The 18,146-nt window shown below is 35.7% G+C and overlaps 3 protein-coding genes across 6 annotated transcripts in view; 2 read left to right on the top strand and 1 right to left on the bottom strand.

The window, feature by feature from the left end:
- LOC145969629 (uncharacterized) overlaps positions 1-18,146 on the top strand; it is a 54,084-nt gene that overhangs the window by 4,752 nt on the left and 31,186 nt on the right. The gene's annotated exons all lie outside the window — the stretch shown is intronic.
- LOC145969633 (SET domain-containing protein SmydA-8-like) lies at positions 5,908-10,520 on the top strand. Of its 4 annotated transcripts, none has more exons than XM_083095728.1 (8): positions 5,909-6,955; positions 8,447-8,812; positions 8,885-9,019; positions 9,269-9,455; positions 9,580-9,675; positions 9,988-10,073; positions 10,142-10,210; positions 10,332-10,520. In XM_083095728.1, exons 1-8 carry the CDS (start codon positions 6,443-6,445, stop codon positions 10,416-10,418), a joined length of 1,539 nt encoding a protein of 512 aa, XP_082951854.1. In that variant the 5' UTR covers positions 5,909-6,442; the 3' UTR covers positions 10,419-10,520. The 4 variants fall into 4 exon arrangements, with proteins under 4 accessions (XP_082951856.1, XP_082951854.1, XP_082951857.1 ...); XM_083095731.1 differs by having other exon boundaries at positions 10,142-10,220; XM_083095729.1 differs by having other exon boundaries at positions 10,142-10,249.
- Positions 10,235-16,837, bottom strand: LOC145969625 (uncharacterized). The gene is made up of 10 exons (XM_083095697.1): positions 16,556-16,837; positions 16,054-16,129; positions 15,475-15,875; positions 13,075-15,246; positions 12,456-12,767; positions 12,017-12,359; positions 11,772-11,938; positions 11,411-11,691; positions 11,214-11,322; positions 10,235-11,060 (listed from the first exon to the last, which is right to left on the bottom strand). Exons 1-10 carry the CDS (start codon positions 16,744-16,746, stop codon positions 10,955-10,957), a joined length of 4,158 nt encoding a protein of 1,385 aa, XP_082951823.1. The 5' UTR covers positions 16,747-16,837; the 3' UTR covers positions 10,235-10,954.

Below are 18,146 nucleotides of genomic sequence, written 5' to 3'. Positions count from 1 at the left end.
GACAACGCGTGATCTTCGTCTTCCATTTTTATATATATATTATCACACAACACTGACAGAACACTATATTTTTTGACTATACTTTTACTATACCGACGCGACGTGTCGATGCGCGTTCAAATCATGTACTGTGACTTGATGCGCTTCAATCCTCCCTGTATTTCGTCTAAACCTTTTCATCTTTGTGTAAAATAAATAAGTGGTGTATCATAATAATCATTTATTTACATCTCAGAAAGAATTCGTTCTCTCTCACGCGCGGCAAGGGCACAAAGCAGCCGAATATCGGCGCTGATACGTTGCAATTCTTCCTAGAAAAAATATGGAAAATAATTCTGGCCCTAATATTCAATCCTCTTCAAATACCGCTGTTTACCATCTGGACATCGGTTTATGATTGTTTATACTCGTCATAAAACATCCAACACAAGCGTCCCCCGCCCCGCCCCGCAGCCCCCGCGCCTACGAAATCCCCTCCGTCCCGCGTGACGTCATTCCCCCGCGTTTATATTGTTTATGTTAAAAAATATATATAATGAAGAGGAGTCTGCTGCACTAGAGTGTCATTTCTTTCGTTGCTCTTCTGTGTTTCGGTGGTCTTGTGCAATGGCTGAAGAAAACGTAATTATCATCGACGACGATGCGGATGATGATTACGATGATTGGATGGATCCAGCTGTGGCGGAGAGGATGGAGATAGAGAGAGAGAGGAGAGAGAGAGGAGAGAGATGGAAGATGATGAATCTGATATAGAATCCTTGGCGAAGGACAGTGATTATGATAGTGACAATAGTGTCGATATTCTTGATGAACGGTTACAAAAGAAACAACGAGATTTAAGCATACCTGAAATAATGACATACAACGAAGCAACAAAGATATGTTGCATTTCCTATTACTACATGGAAAATGGATCGAAATATTGTATCGAATGCTTTCTAAGTGTATCGTATCAGTTTGAAGAAACTAGTGCTGTTCGAGAACATAGAACCATAGCTTATGTTCATTTGGAAAATTCGAGTATGTCATGCACAGGGTGCAGAAAATGTTTGAATCAAATATTGGCCTGCAACATGTGCCCTATTTGCACAAATTAAATAAATGGATCATGGATAACATTGTAAGTAACTTACAATTTATTATATATCAAAAGTATCTTAAAATAAATTATTATTTTTTTTATTTTAATTAAGATAAAATTAATGTAGCGTTTTTCCTGTTTCAGGAGCTGCCTCTCCCTTACAGCCCGGCGCACCGTCCGCATTATTTTATATTCATCTTTTTTTTTCCTCCTATATTTTATTAATTTTTAAATTTTATATAATTTTAATATTAAGTACACACACACACACACACACACAATTTGTAATACTCATACACACATTTAAATAAATTATATATATTTTTAATTGTAACAAAAAAAAATTGCAATTATTTACACGCCTTTCCCTTGCGCTCCAATCCTTTGCATGCTCTCGCATTAATTATAAGTCTCGCTATCGTTTTCTCTCGTACGCATTTTTTTCGCACGCGATATTATCGTTCTCTCTCACACGCGCGGCAAGGGTACAAAGCAGCCGAACATCAGTGCTGATACGTTACAATTCTTCATTAAAAAAATAAGATAAAATAAAATAAGATAAAATAAAATAAAAAAAAAGGGGAAAATGATTTTGGGTTAGGCCCGAAGACCCAATCCTCTTCAAATACCGCTGTTTATCAATCGGTTTATGATTGTTTATACTTGTCATAAAACATCCAACACAAGCGTCCCCCGCCCCGCCCCGCAGCCCCCGCGCCTACGAAATCCCCTCCGTCCCGCGTGACGTCATTCCCCCGCGCCACCGAAAACCCCCTCCATCCTGCGTGACGTCATTCTCCCGAACCGCTGAGATCCCCTCGCGCCTCACCCCCCCTGAGAGGACCTGCGTTAGAACCCGCCTTGTATACCTACTTGTTTCTCGTGGTTCTATGTTTCGTGGTTCTTGTGTTTCAAAGAACCGTATTATTATTTTCGAGTGCGTGAGTGCGAGCGTGTGCCGATCAATTGTGTCGCGCGCGTTCGATACATATCGTTCCGTGGACGCAACAATATATATTAATTTGAAAATAGACATATTGCTTATTATTTTTTCATTTTCTCAATGGTATATATAATTCGCTCTAAAAATCACGTAATATAATGCATGTATAAAATATTCCAGGTTTTATTTTAACACATTTAAAGTATCTATAATAAAGCATTTATAATATTTTTGTTATTAATTAATATTTTTATATATAAATATTTTATTTTATAAAATATTTTTAAAATAATATAATTATTTAAATATTTCATATATGAAAATTAACATATTCTCTTTATATAATTATATTTTTCAAAAATTTATAATAAAGAAACATTTTTTTGCTAATTTTACATTTAAAGTATTAATATCAGAGATAAATCTCTCTTAAAAGACAAAAAAATTGATTGCGCGTAATAATTAGTTTTACAAAATAAATTATTTTGAGTTTTATAAAGAATAGATCTATAACAGTGCTGGGATTTACTTGCAACTTTCGGCCAGATTTCTTAGCTTACGCCTACTGTTCCCCTCTTACCGCTCGCGCCTTAGCGACCGCGCCACCGAACGCTCGTAACTAAAAAGCGCTCAGGAACGTGCGCGTCACAAATGTAATGTGGCAATCTATCTAAGTTCTCTTTATTGTTTATTAATAATAAAAATAATTATTCTATTATTAATTACGTATATGTTCTGTAACAATTTAAAATATTTGTGTTTTGAAACGTAATTACAATAAAGAGAACTTAGATAGATAGATTGCCACATTACATTTGTGACGCGCACGTTCCTGAGCGCTCCTTAGTTATGAGTGGTGCGAGCGGTAAGAGGGGAACAGTAGGCGTAAACTAAGAAATCTGGCCGAAAGTTGCAAGTAAATCCCAGCACTGATCTATAAGAATATTAATTGATTATATTTGAATTTAATTTTTGACATATTGATTTAAAAATAGAAGTGTTGTGACAAGAATTAAAATTAATAATAATTTTAATTGTATTTAGATTGTTAAAAAGTCGAATGATAAAACATCGAATAAAATACACTTAATATTTAAGTATCGTTAAAGAAATAATTATTCTTATAAAAATCACAATAAAATAAATTATCGTTTTATTGCTAAGTGTTAACTGTTAAATGCAACAGAAAAATTAATTACTTGATACTTTTTTATTATCATATAAAACAGTGCTGGGATTTACTTGCAACTTTCGGCCAGATTTCTTAGTTTACGCCTACTGTTCCCCTTTTACCGCTCGCGCCACTCGTAACTAAGGAGCGCTCAGGAACGTGCGCGTCACAAATGTAATGTGGCAATCTATCTATCTAAGTTCTCTTTATTGTAATTACGTTTCAAAACACAAATATTTTAAATTGTTACAGAACATATACGTAATTAATAATAGAATAATTATTTTTATTATTAATAAACAATAAAGAGAACTTAGATAGATTGCCACATTACATTTGTGACGCGCACGTTCCTGAGCGCTTTTTAGTTACGAGCGTTCGGTGGCGCGGTCGCTAAGGCGCGAGCGGTAAGAGGGGAACAGTAGGCGTAAGCTAAGAAATCTGGCCGAAAGTTGCAAGTAAATCCCAGCACTGAGCTACAAGAGTGTGCAAAAATATATAGGGTGTTCCATTTAAAAAAATTGAAGTGACCTTCACGTGACCTTCAAATGACTCTTCAGTGTCAAACCAATGATACCATCTTATGGCCCCCTCGAAACCATAAAACTTTTGTCTGAAACATTTTTCTCTAAAATGCTTTGTTTCCGAAATAATTGCGTGCGTTAATTAAAATGGCTCACCCTGTATATGGGAAAAATATATACATATACATACATGCATACATATATACATATAATGATATGTGTGCGCATAAATTCATGTATCAGGGCTATCCTCGTATGTATATGAACACGAATATAAAATTCAGATGTTTAACATTTGTTTCACAAATATTATTCGAAAAACATATCGCACTTGCGTTTAACAAATATTATAAGTATTGGAATCAAACTAATGTTTCATCTAGATACAACAATTCAAAAATTTATCATTTATTTATAATTCAAATATAACCAATAATTCCTAAAGTTGAAAAAATAGAAATAAATATATAAGTAATTAGGCAAAAATTTTTTAATCTGAATAATAATTAAAATTATATATAAATACTTGAGTTCTTATGAATATTTTAATTAAAATTCTAATAAAATAACAACTTTTATCTATTAATAATAAAGAAATGATTAAAGAAAAATTTGTAACGATGCACCCCCGAATGCATCGTTTCCCGGCGAACACCAGCCGGAAGCTGCCGCCCGACGAACATCGGTCGGGCAATGGCAGAGGCGCAGTGCGCCCATTTTTTAACGTTTAGAGAACAACCGGGCAGGGACTCTCAACTATTGAGAGACTACCGTCGGGAGCCGTTACCGGCGGCTGAGAACCCGCGTTCGGCACCCCGAACTCCCCCGGGCGGACCCGAACCGCTCCGATTTTTACCGCCGCTCGGTGGGGGTAATTACCGAATACGCCGGCGCGGGTAATTAGCCGAGTATAAAACGGGCTCTCGACGGCATAACAGACAGATCCTTGCGATCCTCTCAAGCGCCTAGCTAGTCCGAAGGCAAGCAAAGCAGCTCAGAGAAATCCTTGCGAGAATAACAAGGCCAGAAGGTAGTGAGAACGCTGCCTCCGCCGATCGATATCGGCGCCTGTGAAATCGCCTCCGAACCATGATCCTTATCAGGCATCGCGCCTTCACGAGGTGGAACGAGAGCCGCCTCCGACGCTCGCTAGCGTCGCGACGCCTTCCTAAAACCCGCAATCCATCCGGGAATTATCAAGAGACGGGCCGAATAGTACATAAGATTAAAGCCGACCGAATTAAAGCCGAACAGCTGAGCGCTACGAACCGTGCGTAAAAACCGCGACAAAAACACGCCCGACGAGTCGCAAGAAAGCGATAACGTGCCGATACCGGGAAACGGGCGAGTGCATCGCGCCCGGAAATAATCGGTACATTTATACACACACACACACACTCGACACATCTTGTACATTTACACACGCGCATACACATTCACATCCACACAACGCATCTGTACATATACAATTATACACGCACATATACACGCGCATACACAACACATTTGTACCTTTACATTGGCAACAATAAAGACTTATTGCACATACATTTCCGCGTTACCGAATTATTGATTCCACCACCTGGATCCGACGGCTATCCATATCATTACGTTTCCGCGGTACACGAAAAACCGCCCGTTACTTTATTGTTAAATTGAAAATTTATTATTAAATTGAGTATATTGAAACGCAAATTTAATATTGATTACTATTTATATTCCTATTGTTTTAATGTTTGTCAAATATACTTGAATGCAGGTTATCGAAAAATTCAGTGAAAGTTTAATAACAGATTCAAAAATTTAATAACGAATATATAAATTTAAAAACAAATTGTAAAGGCAATATTATCAGTTTTAAGAAATTGTGATTTTAATTTTTAACTTTAATTGTCCTATATTTAACGCAAAAGAGTTTAATTGACATAGGCATTTAATTAATAATATAATTAAATAATAATATAATTAAAAATACGCGCGTAATTTATTATATATGATATATCAGAGAAACCTTGTTTACTTCGTATTATTAGCATGTTATATATTTTATTTACAACCTGTTGGCATGCGTAAACAGTAAACAGGTAGGTCAGTAGCTAGTTGCTTTTCGCTGCGGTAATGATGTGCTGCCAAATAGTAATTCTATTTTAAGCCAAGATTTATAATAAGAGCGCTCGCTATGCAGTGTCACTCGCGTATTTTCAATCATGCGAACGTATCAGGATCTTTCGCGATATAATCTCGACGCTAATTAATTAATTCACAAGAGTTGATTAATTTTACAAGATTTATAATTGTTATAAAAACCGAAACTCTCTGCTGATATCGCGATATGTCACATTTGACAAGCGACGTATATAAATGCACGTTACAATAACATATTTCTCTCTCTTTTTCTCTAATATTCGTGTCATCAAGCTCATAATTTTTTCGTTTTTTAATCTCTCCAAGAATTTGTTAAATTTATATAAATCTCACATTCAATTATTAAAATTTCAGCACGAATCACTCTATAACAATTGAATCAATTTCATAAGTTATAATTTGAACAGAGAACTTCTGCTCTAAATAATGTAAGTAAATAAGATTTGTTATTTGCAAAGAAAATCTTGCAGAGGCGCAAAACAAGATCTCTAAAATTGGCTCGGTGCCTACTGAAAACGATACGCATATTAATACGTTCGGTATAAAAGAGAGTGATTAAAGCACCAAGAGACAAAGTTATGGAGGAAAAATTACACGCAAGTGAATCTGCGATCCAGATGGAACCGCGCGAGACAATAGAATTGCTCGAGTCCCATCTACGAGAGAACAACATTGTACAAGAATCCCGGTCATGGAGCATCGAGTACTCTCCCTTGGGAGGTCGCGGCATGTTCGCCACACGAGATATTCAAGCCGGCGAATTGATCTTTACGGATGTGCCGCTATTGATAGGACCGCGATGCTACAGAAAGTGCTTCCCTATGTGTGTCGTCTGTTATAAGAACAATTGCCCTCTGTTTCCCTGCGATCATGGTTGCGGTTTGCCGATCTGTTCGATGGAATGCGAGAACTCGACGATGCACTCTCAAGAGTGTCGATTACTCAGGGAGTGGATGCCGACCTGCGGTTCCACCTGGTCCAATGAACTGCTGCTCGCGGTGATACCGATACGCGGTCTTACGTTATCGAAGGAACAACGTAAACTCTTGTACGCCTTCGAGTGCCATTTGGAGCTTACTCGTAACCACGAGGTACATTTGATCCGATTTACTTTTCTTTCATACATAATATTTAATAAATTTCTGATTCGTATAGCTTTTATAGATTAAAAAAAATAACAATTAAATTATTGCCCAGACAACATGTATATTCAAAAGACGTTTAGAGGACAGTCTGAAGACATCCTATCGTCCTAAGGATGTCTTTGAGATATCTTCTGTACGTTTCTTGTATGCTATCTGGGTATAATTAACAATGTGCTTCTTCATATATTTTGCTTTTTCCATTTTTATATTTTTTCCATTATTTTTATAAAATTTATTATGTAATTATCGTTCTAATTATATGGACATACTTTTGAGCGATGTATTAGCTATCCAGATAGCCAATTGTCTGAATTGCTATCATGTTGCCAACAATTCTTGATAATAATATTATATAATTGTTACATAACAAAAGCAATATAAATAATGACATTAATCTTAACACTTGATTATCTAGATAGACTTATACAGGGTGACCCATTTTAACTTAGGCAGCCAAATAACTCGAAAAATAAGCAAGATAGAGAAAAATGTTTTAGACAAAAGTTGTATGGTTTCGAGGGGGCCATAAGATGGTATCATTGGTTTGACCTTGAAGAGTCATTTGAAGGTCACGTGAAGGTCACTTCAATTTTTTTAAATGGAACACCCTATATATTTTTGTACATTCTTGTAGCTTATTTCGAGAGCTTTCCAAAACACTATAATTAAGTACCATTCCGTTAAGTACTTTTTGAGTTATGATGCTTGAAATAATTTCTTAATTTTACATAAACCGTAAAATATCTTGTAAAATATTCATTTTTCGATTATCTTACCTTAATACTTTTATGTACAAAATAATGAGAGGAATCAATTGGTGTAAAGAAAACACATAGTTGTTTTTAAGAAAAAATATGGAATTGTTAATTGCAAATTACATATTTTTTCTTCGAAACAACTATGTGTTTTCTTTACACCAATTGATTCCTCTCATTATTTTGTACATAAAACTATTAAGGTAAGGTAATCGAAAAATGAATATTTTACAAGATATTTTACGGTTTATGTAAAATTAAGAAATTATTTCAAGCCTCATAACTCAAAAAGTACTTAACGAAAATGTACTTAATTATAGTGTTTTGGAAAGCTCTCGAGATGAGCTACAAGAATGTACAAAAATATATAGGATGTTCCATTTAAAAAAATTGAAGTGACCTTCACGTGACCTTCAAATGACTCTTCAAGGTCAAACCAATGATACCATCTTATGGCCCCCTCGAAACCATACAACTTTTGTCTAAAACATTTTTCTCTATCTTGCTTATTTTTCGAGTTATTTGGCTGCCTAAGTTAAAATGGGTCACCCTGTATAATCTCTCACTTATGTTCAATATTTTATATATAATATCCTTGTATATAAAAGAAAGAAGAGAAAAAAACATACGATAATAATATACATATATTAAATCAAGAATCTTGTTTAAAATAAATTTCAAGATCGATCTACTTAAGAGAAACGTGAACAAGCTTCCCAACAAGGAGCAACTGGAGCTTATGAAACGCATTTGCGGAGTCTTCAACACAAATTCCTTCGAAGTCCTGGTCGCGAGCAAGGACTGCACCACGAGTTTACGCGGTCTTTATCCCTTGGGTGCGTTGCAGAATCATTGCTGTATGCCAAATACTAGACACCACTTCGATGATCAGCAACAGCTGCATGTGACTGCCACGCTGCCGATCGCCGCTGGCGAGGAAATCACCATGTCCTACACCGATCTTCTATGGGATACGTCAAGCAGAAGGCAATTTCTGAAAGCCACCAAACACTTCTCCTGCAACTGCAGTAGATGCTCCGATCCCTCGGTATATTTATGCACAAATTTAAAAAAAACTTTGTCGCGACAATAAAAGCTTACGTTTCTTCTCTTTCCTCAGGAATTCGGATCCCAGCTCGGAGCGCTTCTCTGCGCGAAGGACGATTGTTCGGGGCATTTGCTACCAAGCAATCCTCTCGATCTTACATCTCCCTGGATCTGCGACAAGTGTCAGATCAGCGTAAATCACAAACAGGTAAGAAAGTTATCTAGAAGTTGAAATGTTTTATTTTCGCACGCAATAAAAATAATTTTTCAATTTTTTAATCATTCTTTCAGAATAAATATCTTCTCTGCAATAATTGATTTCGAGAAGCTATTTATTTGCATATTAATAATATGTTCGCATATTTATTACAGTATTTATATGATTATTTAGTCAATTAAAGAGTTTATCTTGATTTTTATCGTACTGCTAATTAATACGAGATTTATCAATTTACAGATTGAATTCATTCATTCACAATTAAATGCGCTTGTACTTGACGCAATGTACATGACTCCGCGTGAAATTGTAAAATTTATAAAAACGGTATTATCGAAATTGGTTCCTACAAGTAATTTCATTTTAATCGACGTCAAATTTCGTATAATCTCTTACTTTGGTAGGACGCCGAATCTTAAGTGGGAAGGTAAGGTATCACATTTTCTATTTTATTCCGGCGCCACGTATGCTATTTTTATATAAGCTATTATATACATTTATAATATATATACATAATATGTTAATGCAAAATATAATTTGTGTTATTACAGATCTTACGGATGCAGAACTTAGAATTAAGAAAATGTATTGTAACGACATACTTTCTATTTTGAATACTTTAGGTTCTGGAGATTCTATTAAAAAGGGTAAAACTCTTTTCTTCTACAAAGAAATTAGAATCTTTATAAATTTTTTTAACTCTTATTTTCGTAAAAAATAAATACATAATAAAAACGTTGAATTGAAAATTATATATTACTTTTACATAAACTCCAATTAATTATTTTAACATCAAAATTATTATATAATATTAAAATAAAATACAGATTTCAGGAAATCTCAGCGCTTATTTTATATTAGAATTTTCCTTGAAGTTATATTTCAGTTTTATTACAATCATAATTGAAAAAAAAACGAAAGATAATTTTTGAAATTTATTCTCGTAATATATTTTGTAGGCCTTGTTTTATACGAACTGTATCGTACAAATCTTGAATTATCCAAGCGTCAGACGTCGAAAAAAGAAACGCATCCGCTCATACAGGTATGAAGAATATAATTCACATCGATTATACGTGTCTTAATGGTTATTGTCCTAAATTCTTTTCTCAGGATAACGATAACAAATGTCTATTACGGCAGGCAATGGATATATTGCAAAATGATATCGGCGCAACCTGTGTTCGTAAAAGTGATTAATACAAAAACAGTTTTAAATTTGTATTTATTGCATTATTCGATGTCTAAGATTCACATCAATTATACGTATCTTAATGATTATTGTCCTAGATTTGTTTTTCAGGATAGCGAAAACAAATGTCTATTACGGCAGGCAATGGATATATTGCAAAATGATGTCGGCGCAACCTGTGTTCGTAAAAGTGATTAATGCGAAGACACAATTTCAAATTTGTATTTATTGCATTATTCGATGTCTAAGATGAATATACATAATGTGTGTACGAGTTTGAAGTAAATAATACGTCCTATATTGCTATGTAATTATGATTTTTGCCATCTAATCATTTGGTTTCGTACTTTAATGCACATGATATATATCTTATGACATACATGAAAAATTTGTGGATATATACAAATATAGTTATTGCGATAAAAAAATGTGCATAAGCGATTATTATATTCTGATGAAAATTACGTATTTGACAGAGATTAAACTTGTGAAACTTTAGGTTTAAAATATACGAACATTCATTGATTTTTATCAAAGATGTTTAGACAAGAATTATATTCAACTGATAATTAGGTCACAGTTTCGTGTCAATGAAGTTATGATACAATGTGTTATATAGATCAAATAGATCACTATGCACACACATATATAAGGCAGTGTATATATATTTTATACAATTAATACAAAAAAGCTAGTAATTATTCACAATTTTAGGCATAAGTTCCATCACTCCTTCATACTACTTGCTGTAATAAGCATTTTGCTTCCTCGTACAAGGCAGCACTTGATTTTAGCGTTTCCAAATCATAATCCACATCTTCATCATAATTTACATTATTTCTGTAATAAAATTTCATTATATAGTACAGACACAACTGTGTGTGTGTGTGTAAAAAAATATATTAACATAAAATTTTCTATAAATCTTAATTTATAAAGTAACATACAAACAATTTCACAAATTCTTAAACAGCATAACTTGATGCGACTCACCTGTATAAAGAATCATCTACAGTATGCATGGCACCGTTGCCTAAATCTTGCAGCAACCGATTTCGTGCGAGCGCCATATGCATCAGCGCGATATCAGCAAGTAAGAATTCTTTATGATTCATAAAAAGAAGATTTGAAAAATGTTATTTCGTAAACTCCTTTTTAACTTTAGCAAAATTATATTAAAAAATACTCACCGTTCTTTTCATACTTTTTTAGCAGTTTTTTTACGAAATCTTCGCCCGCATACTTCTTAGATATACCAATTCTATAAAAGATAGCTTTGCACTGCCATCGATTTTCCGTAGAGTTTTGATTCGAGACAATTCTCCTCGCTTGCGTTTCTTTCACGAGGGATTCCCAATCGACGCCTAATGCATCGCCCAATCCTTTGCCGCTTGTTTTAATGTCCTCTTCTAGTTCGCCATCAGAAATTTCTTCAAAGTCCATAGTTTCCATATTTTCATCTTCTATATTTCTATTAACACAATGACATTATATAAAATTTGGTGTAATTTTTATTCTCTACGATTATATTTTATATCATTTATATCTTACTTTAATGATATTGTATCTGCGTTATCCTTAGGTTTTGAATTGAAAATAGTTTCTTCTGCGGATTCTTTTGGAGATAACTGAGCTGGCTCCTGTGCAGTTGATTGTGCGTCACGATGTGCAGTATCCGGTACTTTCTTGTTTGTTCGCGTTTTACTACTTTCCATATCCTATCAAAAAATTACATAAACTCGTTAAGCATTTTTTTGCAACAAAAATAGAAAAATACAAAAATGTACAATGCATACCGTAGTATCTTCTTCCATATTTAATATATCATCAGGATCATCGCTAATATCACTCAAATCGCTCTCAGTGTGAAGAGTTTGCAAAGAATCATCAACTATGGGACGCTTCAGTTCCGTCACGACGGGTTCCTTGATTTCAGGTTTATCCTTTTGTGAATTCTTCTTTTGAAAACTATCCGTGGGTTTTTCTCTCGTAGTTGTACACAGCTTGCCTTCGGCAAGTTCCATCAGTTTTTTATTAATAGGTTCTTCTTTCATGCTACCATAAATAGCAGCCTGTTTAGCAGAAGGATGAATCGTCGGTTCCTCTCTCACTTCGGACGCATTATATGATCGTCTTTTGCTAAAAAAATTTAATTAGTAGAAAATATATGTATATGTAACATTATATTTTATACTTTATTCTTTTATAAAGAAAAGAGACTATATTAATATTTACTTATGTTGTGTAGATTCTCCAAGTTCCAAGTCTTTCGAACGTTCGTTTCTGTAATGTGTTCGAATATGCACGTTCTGATTATCCCATTTTCGCGTATCGTTGGACTTCCAGTCAGCCATTGAATTATCGTATCGGGTATTGTTCCACTCGTCATCATGTATCTCCGAACGAGGAAGACTGTCTCTGTCTTCCCATAACGTTCTCGTACGCCACTCTCTCTCCTCCCATTCTGCTGCCGGATAATTTCGATCTCGACCATGCTCCACGTCCCGATGATGTCCTTCCAAATCGTCATTTGAAACAGTCTCATCCCTTATTGACAAAAGAAAACAGAATGAGTAATATATTGGCTATACATAAGTATCTATTCATTTTTTAAGATCTCTTATTCTCTCTTTTCTTATTTTCCCTCTCTACATATTTATTTATCCATATAAATTATGCAAAATTAACATTAAAAAATGAAAACTTGTAAAGTTTTTTGATGGTATTTAGTTTACAATTTTTGCTTTAACGCTATAATAAAAAGAAATAATTCTATATTTTGTATAATATTAATGTTCTTTAATAATATAAAGCACGATAAAAGTAAGTATAACACTTTCTGATTAATTATTACCTAATTCCAGCTCCACTATTTCTCAATTTATCGCCAGTATAAAGAGGATGACGATGATGATAGTGATGATGACGGTGATCATCGAAGGATGTTCGGTCTGTAGTCTGGATCATGTACCTCGACTCCTTGGATCTCTCCTCACGAGCGACGCGTCTCTCCTCAAAAGGACTGTCGTACCGTCTACCTTCGACGGCTTTTCTTTTGTCATCATCATGAATATGAGCGTGATCACGATATTCCACGTGAAGGGCCGGCTCTTCCTGCTCATCCCAATGCTCTGGCATTCTCCCGTAATTCCTACCGAAATTCCTGTCTACTTCCACGGCGCGTCGTGGACTAGTCATGTGCCGACGATCCACTATTCGATCGATCTTGCTCGGAATACGATTCGGTTCGATTCGCGTCTGATCCTTCCTGCTGTTGTGTTCCGACGTATGGTCTCGTTCGTATCTCATGCCAAACCTCCTGCCGTGTCGATCCCTATCATAGTGATTGTCCACCATGTCCATCAGATGATCGCGAGATGACGGCAGAGCGGATGTCACAATCGCCGAGGACGAAGTTGTAGCTACCAACGGTAACGGCGTCGATTGGACGCTCGACGATGTCACAGAATGTCCGCCCTTGTCGTTTAAGGACGCACGGTCCAAGGACGTCTCTCGAAATCGGTCCATGTGATCTCGCGGTGAATTCATGTTCGATTTGTTGCGACTTAAAGACGCGTCCTTGTTCACGGCACCACTTCTTTCATACCTTCCATCCAGACGCGATTGCGTCGAGTTTCGTTCTCGTTCGACAAGAGCTTTCGTCTCAGATCGCTCCCGTTCGCGTTCGCTTCTGCTTCGCTCGCGAACCCCACTATTCTTTTCAAACGACACATCTTTACTCAAAGGTCGTTCCTTGAGTCTACTATTATAACGCGAACTCTTATCCGCCGGAAGATTTAACGTCGTGGACGAAACTACTGTGGATACATCCCTCTCTCGCGGCTTCATAGATTTTTCTCTTTCTCTATCTCGATCGCGATCCCGTTCTCGTATCTCTCGTTCTCTTTCGCGTTCACGATCGTGTTCGCGCTCTCGTTCTCGATCGCGGTCCCTATCTCTGTCGCGTTCGCGTTCCCTCTCGCGATCCCGATCGCGATCTCGCTCTCGCTGCCTCTCGCGGCAACGTTCCTGAGATTCATCCTTATCTTTATCACGTTGAGGTTCCTGGCGCTGATCGCGAGTCAATCTCGAGTGACGTTCCTCTCTCATGTCTTTTTCGCGCTGACGCTCACGACTTTTCTGTCGCGTCTTGTCGCCACCATAGGTCTTTTCGTCAAAATTATCCTTGCTTGCATTATTTCTGCGATAGTTTTCATCCTGATTCGTTGTCTGCTTCGCTTTATTACTCGAGGTCTGCTCACCTTTTTTCGCATCTTCCCGCTCTTTGCTCTTGTCTCTTTTGTGCGAGTCGCGTTCCTTCTTTTCCGCATCTCTCGCGCGACTCGACGAGCTACCTCGTTTCTCCGGATTTTTTATTGGAGTGAGATCGCGTCTCGCTCTTGACGGGGTCTTATCAGGCGTTCGGCTACGTCGCGTCTTCGAGGATATGCTTTCTTTGATGTGTTGATGCTTAGCCGACCGCTCTGATGATAGAGGCGGCGGTGGTGTACGCGAACGCACGTCCTTATCCTTGTACTTGGATCTCAACCGGTCATCCGACTTGATCTTCTCATCATTCCCACGATTTTTCTCTTTATCCTGTTGTTCCTTGATTTTATCAAATGATTTACATTTGGATGTATCCTTGGACAGACACTCCTCTATATCACGCACTTTCTTGTAATGCCTGCCGTCCTCCTTGTCCATCTCCCGATTACTCTTCATTGCTTTTGGCGATTCGCTTCTGTTTCTCTCCCGTAGTTTACCAGATGATGACGCGTGATGCGCTACGGAAACCGAGGAGCCCAATACTACGGCTGACGTAGATGTGATCCCACTCGTAGATCCTTGCATTGCTGGTGATCTAGTGCGTAATGAGCTAGAATGTTTTCTAGATACAGATAACGAAGCATGCTTCTTAATCGATCTAGTGGTAAGATCTTTCTTCGTGGAATTGTTCTCAAGCTTGCGTTTCTTTTTGCTGACGGCTTTATCGTTTTTCGCTCCCAGTCTCTTAAGTTTTAGTCTGTAAAATCCATAAAATCAAATTTGATTAGTGGATTGTACAATGAGATAAACAAGCTTATGTAACTAATATTGAAATAACATAATAGATTACTTATTTTATATGTAATTATACAAGAAATCTTCTCCTTACAGATGACTGCAGAGTTGCATGCTTAATATATGATATAATATCATGCGTATATATTAAATTTTGAGAATATTATACATACTAAATGAGTATACTTACTTTCTTTTTTTCTCTTTATCTTCGTCGTAATCAGTGGAAGCACTATGATGTCTCTTTGTTTTGATCTTTTTAACTTTCTTTCGTGAATCTGATGTTGATGTGGAAGATGAGTCTTCGCTGCTAGAACTACTACTGCTACTAGATGTACTGGAGGTGCGCGAACTAGAGGAGGAGCTCATAGCCTTTTTTTTCTGCCTTACTTTATCTTTGCCATGTACTTCTTTATCCTTCTTCATTTGTAATTCCAATTCTCGTTGCAACAATTGCCGCCGTCTCTCCAACACTTTCTCGTCTTCGTATTCAAGATCCGTTTGATTCCACTCTTCTATGTTCAAATCTGGGCTGTGTGATGCTTTTTTCACAATTTTTGACGTAAGCCGTTTGAAAGGATCTTCAATGAGCTATAATATTGAGAGAATCAATCTTTAACTTACAACTAGTCAATTATTTATTACAATTCTAATTAATTTTAATTAATTATTAATTTCAATTCTGTTTAATCCTATAGCACAATAAATGCTCTGAAAATACTCCATATCAAATGAAATTATTATAAACATAAAAATGTGATATACTTACTCCAGATGTACTTGCAATTGCATTATCTTTCTTAGCACGTTTGGATGGGCTTATCAATGTATGCGTATTTGCGTATCTAATTAAATAAGAGAAACAGAGAAAATTCATATATAAGTTTAATATTCTATAATAAGTCTGCTTTAATGAAGAGTAAAAATAGCTTCATAAAAAAAGCCTAATTCATAATTTCATACTGCTGATGTGAAAAGAGCGAGTATAGTAAATGCATTTGTTTGGAATATTAAAACAAATGAATTTAAATAGCTCGTTTTTCTACCCTTAACTTCTCTTCCAAAAATAAGTTATAATTAGTCATATATTATAAGAATCTCTCTTTATTCTCTATTATTAGTCTGTATACCCTTATGTAAATTCAATTTGATTACTGTTGATACTTTTGTGTACAAATGTAAAATGTCCCAACAATTGATTAGGAATTGCGAAATATTGTTCAGTTGTTGTGGAGTGGAATCTTTCCAGCATATAAATAAAAGCCGCTCACTTGCAATTCTTGCCATAGGAACAACTGCCGTTGAGGGCCCAATTTCTGCAATAATCCGATGTATTCTGAGCGGCGGTGGCGGCGATCGCTGGTTTGGTGCCCAACCTCTCAAACACACTCGGCCGTCGAGAAGAGTCTGTATTACATTTCGTAGGATCAGCCGTTATCTTCCTTAAGTTTGGTTTTGACATATTATCACCATAAAGCACTTGTATTTTCACAATGGAAACACATAACTGCGAGCAGAGAGAAGCCTGAGAGCGGCCATGCCCCTGATTTAGGTGGAACTCGTATTTGAAGCGCCTCTATGTCCATAAAACGTGGACATTGAACTACATAGCCATGTCCATGAAACTTTTCAAAGGGTAACATGCTATGTCCACGATTTGTGGTTCTGTTCCGTGCTATATGCACAAAGTGCCGGCAATATGACTGCAAAAATATGAATGCAAGACAAGTTATGTATACATCTTTAATGTAAATAAGATTTGTGGTCTCTCTTTCTCCATATATATATATATATACAGGGTTGGGAAGTAACGCGTTACTTGTAACGCCGTTACCGTTATAGTTACTTTTTTTTGGTAACGGACTGGTAACGGCGTTACATTTTTTTTTCTGTAACTGTAACGATAACGTAGTTACATTTTTTTAGTAACGATAACGAATTTAACAGTTACTTTTACCGTTACTTTTCATATTTTGAAAATACTTATGACATTGTATTTCTGTCATATTCAATTTTTAGTCATCGACCGACATTTATATAAAATTCGATAATATTTCGGATGAAATTTATTGCTCTGAGAGGTGTCTGTGAAGCTGATACGACAATCTACGAATTTAAAAAAAATACTAAAAGTACTTTTCATAGTTCTACAGTTCTTGATAAAAATTAAAATAATAATATAGAGCATTTCCGCATTCCTTATATTAAAAAATCGAAATCGAAAAAATGTCGTGCTAACTTCGCGAATCTAGCACGACACTCTTCCCTCTAAAGAACCAAAACGCGTTGAATATTATTATTTTTAGCAAGAGTTTCCAATAATTCTGCTTCAGCCTATATATGCAATTTCAGACCGATATTTCAATAATTAATAATTTTTTATGAATTTTTAATGTCCTCGACCAGCACGACACTTAGTAAAAATATGTCGTGCTGATGATTTTCCGTAGTTTTAACGGCAGTTCTGGACAGTTTTACAAAAGTTCTATTCTTTAGAAACATTTTTTAAGCAGAGAGATTTTTTAAATAATTATTTATAAAATAGTAAACTGTCGAAACTCTGCGTAAAAATGTTTCTAAAGAATAGAACTTTTATAAAACCGTCCAGAACTGCCATTAAAAATACGGAAAATTATTAGCACGACACATTTTCACTAATTGTCGTGCTGGTCAAGAACATTAAAAATTCATAAAAAATTATTAATTTTTAGAATATCGATCTGAAATTGCATATATAGGCTGAACTATAGCAGAACTGTCGGGAACTCTTGCTAAAAATAATATTCAACGCGTTTTGGTACTTTGGAGGGAAGAGTGTCGTGCTAGATTCGCGAAGTTAGCACATTTTTTCGATTTCAATTT

This window comes from Camponotus vicinus, unplaced genomic scaffold (assembly GCF_025532165.1).
Source record: "Camponotus vicinus isolate PSW18456_S1 unplaced genomic scaffold, iyCamVici1.0 SCAF_4, whole genome shotgun sequence".
In the NCBI taxonomy this organism is placed as follows: domain Eukaryota; kingdom Metazoa; phylum Arthropoda; class Insecta; order Hymenoptera; family Formicidae; genus Camponotus; species Camponotus vicinus.
This window is presented reverse-complemented; position numbering and strand designations above follow the sequence as displayed.